Genomic DNA, 7,813 nt, shown 5'->3' with positions numbered 1-7,813 from the left:
GAAACATGCAAGAGTGATTAGAGGGCAGTAAACAAGTCTTTGTTAATAAATTAAGTACCCAATTATTTTTCTTCTAATCAAAGGGTAATTTAGCAAGGCCAATCCACCTAACCTGCACATGATCTTTGGGTTGTGGGGGTGAAACCCATGCAGACATGGGGAGAATGTGCAAATTCTACACTAACAGTGACCCAGGGCCAGGATCGAACCCGGGTCCTCAGCGCCGTAGGAGCAATGCTAACCATGGTCACCATGCCACCGGAAGTAACAAGTTAAGAGCATGCAAAAAGTGACTAGGATCCAGATGCTGAGTTTATACAATAGACCAGGTTAATACCGGTACCTGTTCATAATCCAGTACAAGAGGGTAACACCAAATTCTGTTTTCTGCTTCCGTTATCGGGTGAATGAAGCCTTGCATCCATATAATTAAACACAAAACAGTGCCCTGATTGGCACTGAAAAGATACAGCTGGGTAGTTGGTTCTTTTCTAACAGGAACAATTCCGATGTGGCCCAGTAAACTACCTGCATTGGTATTTTAGTTTAGCAATTCAACTGATCTTGTATGCTGGTTACTGCCTTTCTGGAAAGTGCACGCTGGTTGCTGCCTTTCTGGAAAGTGCACGCTGGTTACTGCCTTTCTGGAAAGTGTATCCTCTTTAATATTTTGAATGGATACTTGTGGAATATTTAATATTTGCATCATGAATCCCCGATTTAAGAGGAGATACATAGAAGATAAGAGCAGGAGGAGGCCTTTTGGCCCTTCGAGCCTGCTCATTATTTATCACGATCATGGCTGATAGCCTCAATAGCCTAATCCTGCTTTCTCTCCATAACCTTTGATCCCATTCGCCCCAAGTGCTATATGTAGCTGCCTCTTGAATATATTCAATGTTTTAGCATCAATTATTTCCTGTGGTAATGAATTTCACAGGCTCATCACTCTGGGTGAAGAAATGTAATGTGGATTGAGATGCTGATCTTTTGGATCAGTTTTTAATAAACTCCTGTACATAGGTTGGCATGAAGCATGATTTGTGGTGTCAAGTCTTGCATTTAATAGCTTATCTATTGGTTAAACTGACTTGGCCAATATCAAAGAATTCAAGGGAGAAATTGCATTTCTGAGCTTCCCAGTTTGAACCGTCAGTCACTTAAATGATTGGGATGTGCTTCACTAAAGCTGTTTTGAAATTTCAGCAAATTAACATAACTTTTTTGTAGTGGTCACCAGGCAAGTGTTTGAATGAAGCTACATCTTTATTTCTTTCCACAGAGGTTACGAGAAGGAGTTTTCCGAGATCTTGAACGACAGGAGCGCAAAAAGGAGAATCTTCAAAACTTGGAGGAACAGATTATTCTGACAAAGAAACTGGAAGCAGATCGACTACAGATAAGCACCTTGGCCTCTGGGAGCTCTCAACAATCTTCAAAACAGTAGCCTTTTTTTGAACATTTCTTTGGATATTTAATAGATGACGGATATTTTCACCCTCCATAATTGTAGAAAAGACTTGATAGAATCATTTTAATTTAAAATGAATAAAGCTGCTCTTTGGATAACTGCTAAGCTATCCTAACTGTTGATCCCTTAAGTGTAACCATTTCCAGAGGTTTGGGAGTATGGAAGGAAGCGAGGAGACAAAAAGCTTAACTGCTCGCCAAATGGAGGATGAATGTGCAAGAATGACTGCTTCTGAAGGCTTGGAGGAAGGAGAGGTTGAAGGAGAAACTCTACTGATCGTTGAATCAGAAGACCAGGCCTCGGTAGACCTGTCCCACGATCAGAGTGGGGATTCTTTGAACAGTGAGCTGGGTGATGAAGGGGAAGGGTCCTGGACTGAAGAGATGTCCTTTTACTGTGACAAATGTCAGAAGTGGATACCTTCAAGTACGTATGTTATTCCTGAAATATCTGTAAGAGTAATACTTTTGTGGTTCTGATATAAGGGGAGCAGAATCTCAAGTGAGGTTCCCCAATCTTTCTAGAAATTACAGTGGAAATTGGTTGATTGGATGTGCAAATTACTGGTAGAGCTGTTCAGTGGAAAATGGAAGGCATTTACTTAAACTAATACGTTTTATCCGCGCACAATTCAATTGAGTCACCTGATCCAAAACTTGTATCAAGATACAGAAGATTGGCAAATGGAAGTGCCATTTGTCAATGGGCTGCTTTATCCTGAAAAAATTACAGTGTACTAGTCTGCAGCCTTGGTCGTAAGTGGTGTGACTCAAGACACCATTGGTTGCCACCATAACTGACTACCAAAGTAGCTTAGATTTTGCATAAGCCTAAAATAAAAGGTTCCTACAAGGTTTAAAAATTTGTCCTGTATCCTATTAATTTAATGCACTTCCTCCAGTTATCTAACCAGGGATAGGAATGGGAGTGTATACACGTACAGCACATGGAGGTCAGCCTTATTTTCTATTAAGGAGAAGATTTGGATAGAGTCTGCTCTTTATTAAAATTTTCATGTAATTATTCAGTGTTCTTATTACATGTTGTACATAATGTTATGAATATAGCATGAGAATAATTACAGACTCGGGCTGTAATTTTACCAGGCCTGTAGAGTTGGATGGGAGACTGGGATGAGGCATCTGAGAAATGTGGGCAGGATATACTTGTAGGGAAGTGCAACATTGTGACGTTGTTTCTGAATCTTACAAGCAGCGGGAAAGATTGATGAATGCCACACTGCGATGTAACGGACCATCAATTTAACCTGTTTAGAAGGTAATCCGCCTGAATTTAAATACAATCAACTGTAATTTTAGGGTGCAGCTTGTATTTTATGAGCAGTGCACAGGATTAACGGACCTTCAGACCGGTTAACGGTGGCAGTGGTGAGGTGAGGATTCAGTGCAGCCATTCCAAAAGGCAACATGCCTGGAAGGGGGAGAGTGGGGAATTGTCGGTCAGCAGCAGGAAACCTCTGAAGGTGCCATCACCAACCAGTGAGGGCTAATAAGGGTACTGACATCAGTGGGCAGATGTTTGCATTCTGCAAGGGACAGAGAGGGGGTGTGGCACTTTCACCCAAGGGAGCAGCAAGGGGATGGTCCCAGCTGGATTGCAAAGATAGCACAAGAGAGAGGGAGAGTCAGGAGACTGATCCACCCAGTTGTAGTGGCTCCCTGTGAAGAGGCAGAGTGGCATAGAGGGAGGGAGAACCAAGATGGCCAACCTCCAGGTGGGCACTCCGGAACAAAGTGAGTAGGAGATGAATAACAGTTTGCTGTTTGAGGAATGGCCTATTTGCAGGATATTTTGTGCTGGGCTCACCTCAACTACCTGCAGATATTCTAGTGGCAGCATTAGTGTAGACTGATGCTCTCTAGGGAAGTAATCACTGATTAATGCAGCAAGGTGCAGGACAGGTGGAAACCTGTGGGCTTTGGTGGCATTCCTGAGGATCAACTCAATTTGGATTTGTTATTTGTCACGTGAACTGAGATACTGTGAAAAGTATTGTTCTGCGTACAGCTCACAGATAATTCTGTACATGAAAAGCAAATACATAGGGCAAACATAAAATACACAGTGTAAGTACATAGACCTAGGCATCGGGTGAAGCATACAGGAGTGTAGTATTACTCAGTAAGAAGATGTGCGAGGAGAACTTGGGTGCGTTCAGATCTTTCCAGGGATCCACTGAGGACATGTAGATTACTCCGGGAAACGGGTTAGAAATGCATTTGATAAACTAATCTTCCAGACCATGAGTGCCAATTTGATTGGTCCAGTCTATATGAGGATAAAGTCCCCACAAGTATTAGGCTGCCTTTATTCCAAGCTCTGATAATTTATTGTTTAATGCACAGTTCAATGTTATAACTATTTTAGGGGCTTACAAACTACCCCCAAATTTTCTTACCCTTGCAATTCCTAATTTCCACTCATTAATTCTACTTTCTGATTTTCTGAGCAAAGATCATTTCTTACTATTGACCTAATACCATCATTATTATCATGTACTTGGACTTAAATGTCCATCATCTAGAGTAACTCGATACTACCACCACAGACCAAGCTGGCCTGGTCCTAAAGAACATAGCTGCTAGACTGGGTCTGCAGCAGGTGGCGAGGGAACCAACAAAAGGGAAAAAGCATAGTTGACCTCATCCTCACTAACTTGCCTGCTGCAAATGCATCTGCCCATAACTATTGGTAGGAGTGACCACCGCATAACCCTTGTGGAAAATGTCCTGACTTCACATTCAGGGTACCCTCCATCGTGTTGTGTGGCACTACCACTGTGCTAAATTGGATAGACTTTGAACTGATCTAGCAACTCAAGACTGGGCATCCATGAGGCTCTATGGGCCATCAGCAGCAGCAGAATTGGACTCCACCACAATCTGTAACCTCATGGCCTGTCATATCTCCAACTCTGCCATTACCACCAAGGCAGGGGATCATCCCTGATTTGATGAAGAGTGCAGAAGGGCATGCCAGGAGCAACACGAGGCATACCTAAAAAATAGATGTCAACCTGGCGAGGCTACAACACAGGCTTACTTGTGTGTCAAACAGCATAAGCAGCAAGTAATAGACAGCTAAACCTTTCCACAACCGATGGATCAGATCTAAGCGCTGCAGTCCTGTCACATCCAGCTGTGAATGGTGGTGAACAGTTAAACAACTCAGTGAAGGAAGCTCCACAAATATCACCATCCTCAATGATGGAGGAGCCAAGTACATCACTGCAAAAGAAAAGGCAGAAGCATTCGCAACAATCTTCAGCCAGGAGTGCCGAGTGGATGATCCATCTCTGCCTCCTTCAGAGGTCCCCAACATCCCAGATCAGAGTCTTCAGCCAATTCAGCCGATGTGAGATTAATAAATGGCTGAAGGTCCTGGATACTGCAAAGGCTAGAAACCCTGAAATATTCCAGCAATAGTACTAAAGACTTGTGCTCCAAGACTTGCTGCACGCCTAGCCAAACTATCCCAGTGGAGCTACATGACTGGCATCTACCCAGCAATGTGGAACATTGCCCAGGTATGTTCTGTACTCAAAAAAACAGGACTAATCTGGCCAGATAATCTGGCCAGTTATCACCTTTTCTGTGTACTCTTGATCATCAGTAAAGTGATGGAAGGGATCTTCCAACAGCACTATTAGCAATAACCTGCTCACAGTTTGGGTTCTGCCAGGATCACTCGGCTCCTGACCTCATTACAGCCTTCAAACATTGACAAAAGAGCTGAACTCCAGAGGTGAGGTGACTGCCTTTGACATCATAGAACATAGAACATTACAGCGCAGTACAGGCCCTTCGGCCCTCGATGTTGCACCGTCCTGTGAAACCCTTCTAAAGTCCCTCTACGCTATTCCCTTATCGTCCATATGCCTATCCAATGACCATTTGAATGTGTTTAGTGTTGGCGAGTCCACTACTGTTGCAGGCAGGGCATTCCATGCCCTTACTACTCTCTGAGTAAAGAACCTATCTCTGACATCTGTCCTATATCTATCTCCCCTCAATTTAAAGCTATGTCCCCTCGTGCTGGACATCACCATCCGAGGAAAAAGGCTCTCACTGTCCACCTTATCTAATCCTCTGATCATCTTGTATGCCTCAATTAAGTCACCTCTTAACCTTCTCTCTAACGAAAACAGCCTCAAGTCCTTTAGCCTTTCCTCATATGATCTTCCCTCCATACCAGGCAACATTCTTGTAAATCTCCTCTGTACCCTTCCCAATGCTTCCACATTCTTCCTATAATGTGGCGACCAGAACTGCACACAATACTCCAAATGCGGCCGCACCAGAGTTTTGTACAACTGCAACATGACCTCATGGCTCCGAAACTCAATTTCTCTACCAATAAAAGCTAACACACCGTACGCCTTCTTAACAACCCTCTCAACCTGGGTGGCAACTTTCAGGGATCTATGGACATGGACACCGAGATCTCTCTGCTCGTCCATACTACCAAGAATCTTACCATTAGCCCAGAACTCTGCCTTTCTGTTATTCCTTCCAAAATGAATCACCTCACACTTTTCTGCATTAAACTCCATTTGCCATCTGCCAGCCCAGCTCTGCAGCTTATCTATGTCCCTCTTTAACTTGTAACATCCTTCTGCACTGTCCACAACTCCACCGACTTTTTAGTGTCATCTGCAAATTTACTCACCCATCCTCCTCCAGGTCATTTATAAAAATGACAAACCGCAACGGCCCCAAAACAGATCCTTGTGGCACACCACTAGTAACTGGACACCAGTCAGAGCATTTCCCATCAACCACCACTCTTTGTCTTCTATCAGCTAGCCAATGGTCAAGACAGCATTCGACCAAGTATGACATCAAGGAGCCCTAGAAAAACTGGAGTCATTGGGAATCGGGGGGGGGGGGGGGGGGGGGGGGGGGGAGGCTCTCTCCGCTGGTTGGAGTCTTACCTTGCAAAAAGGAAGATGGTTGTGGTTGGAGGTCAATCATCTCAACTCCAGGTATCACTGCAGGAGTTCCTCTGGGTAGTGTCGTTAGCCCAACCATATTCAGCTGCTTAATCAATTATTTTCAGAAATGGGGATGTTCACTGATGATTGCACAATGTTCAGCACCATTCTTGACTCCTCATGCTGAAGCAGTCCATGCCCAAATGCAGCAAGACCTGGACAATATCCAGACTTAGGCTGACAAGTAACATTCATGCCGCACAAGTGCCAGGCAATGACCATCTCCAACCAGAGAGAATCTAACCCTTGACATTCAATGGCATTGCCATTGCTGAATCCCCAACCTATCAACATTGTGGGAATTACTATTGTCCAGAAACGGAACCGGATGAGCCACAAATACTGTGGTTACAAGAGCAGGTCAGATGTTAGGGATCCTGTGGCAAGGAACACCTGACTCCCCAAAGCCTGTCAACCATATACAAGGCATAAGCCAGAGGTTTGATGGAAAACTCTCCATTTGCCTGGATGAGTGCAGCTCCAATTGCACTCAAGCTCAACACCATTCAGGACTAGGCAGTTAATTGGTACCCCTTCCACCACTGCCAAACATGGCAGCAGTATATACTGCATGAATTCACCATGGCTGCTTGAGCAGCACCGTTGAAACCCATGACCGCCACCATCTAGGAGGACAAAGACAGCAGGTACGTGGGGACACCACCACCTGGACATTCCCCTCCAAGTGACTCGCCATCCTGATTGGAAATATATTGTCATTCTTTCACTTGTCGCTGGGTCAAAATCCTGGAACTCCCTCCCTTGGAGCACTGTGGCTGTAACTACACCTCAGGGGCTTTAGCAGTTCAAGAAGGCAGCTCACCACCACCTTTTTACAAAACAATAAATGCAGGCCTAGCCAACAACACCCACATGCCGTAAATGAATAATAAAAAAAAAATAATCAGGGCCGCCCCTCTTCATATTCCATTTTGCCTTTCTTTTCGAAATGCAGTGTACCCTGGAGTATTTATTTCCTAACCTCCGATCCTTTGTAACCTTCGTCTCTATAATGGCGACTTGACCTAAACCATTTATTTGTTTGTGGCACTAGTTAAAAATATTACTGTGGATGCTCTGTGCATTCAGATAAAGTGATCTTAATTTTTTTATGACTATTCCCTGCATGGACCTTGCTCTCCATACTGTTGCCATTCAACTCTGTTCCTTCCTTTTCCATTCTATGTCTGCTTTCATGGCACATTAGTGGTGATGTTATTGTAGGTACACACACAGTGCTGTCAGGTAGGGAGTTCCAGGATTTTCACCGAATGACTAAAGGAATGGCGATATATTTCCATGCTGTGGAGATGCCGACGTTGGACTGG

The 7,813-nt window shown here is 44.1% G+C and overlaps 2 protein-coding genes across 3 annotated transcripts in view; both read left to right on the top strand.

Annotated features, from left to right (window-relative positions):
• The window catches only part of LOC119962787 (protein PET117 homolog, mitochondrial), a 29,193-nt gene extending 27,623 nt beyond the window's left edge, over positions 1–1,570 (top strand). Inside the window, exon 2 of the mRNA XM_038790913.1 lies at positions 1,283–1,570. Within this exon, the coding sequence (XP_038646841.1) occupies positions 1,283–1,447 (165 nt within the window). The 3' untranslated portion in view covers positions 1,448–1,570. The remainder of the gene's footprint in view (positions 1–1,282) is intronic.
• kat14 (lysine acetyltransferase 14) overlaps positions 1,335–7,813 on the top strand; it is a 91,530-nt gene continuing 85,051 nt past the window's right edge. The window contains exons 1-2 of one of the 2 annotated variants that reach the window (XM_038803808.1): positions 1,335–1,443; positions 1,603–1,897. In XM_038803808.1, the coding sequence (XP_038659736.1) occupies positions 1,630–1,897 (268 nt within the window). In that variant the 5' untranslated portion in view covers positions 1,335–1,443; positions 1,603–1,629. Of the gene's footprint in view, positions 1,444–1,598; positions 1,898–7,813 lie in introns of those variants that run through there. The other variant, XM_038803827.1, reaches the window with a different exon arrangement.

This window comes from Scyliorhinus canicula, chromosome 1 (assembly GCF_902713615.1).
Source record: "Scyliorhinus canicula chromosome 1, sScyCan1.1, whole genome shotgun sequence".
Taxonomy (NCBI): Eukaryota; Metazoa; Chordata; class Chondrichthyes; order Carcharhiniformes; family Scyliorhinidae; genus Scyliorhinus; species Scyliorhinus canicula.
Note: the sequence above shows the minus strand (reverse complement) of the source record. Positions and strands in the feature narration are given on the sequence as shown.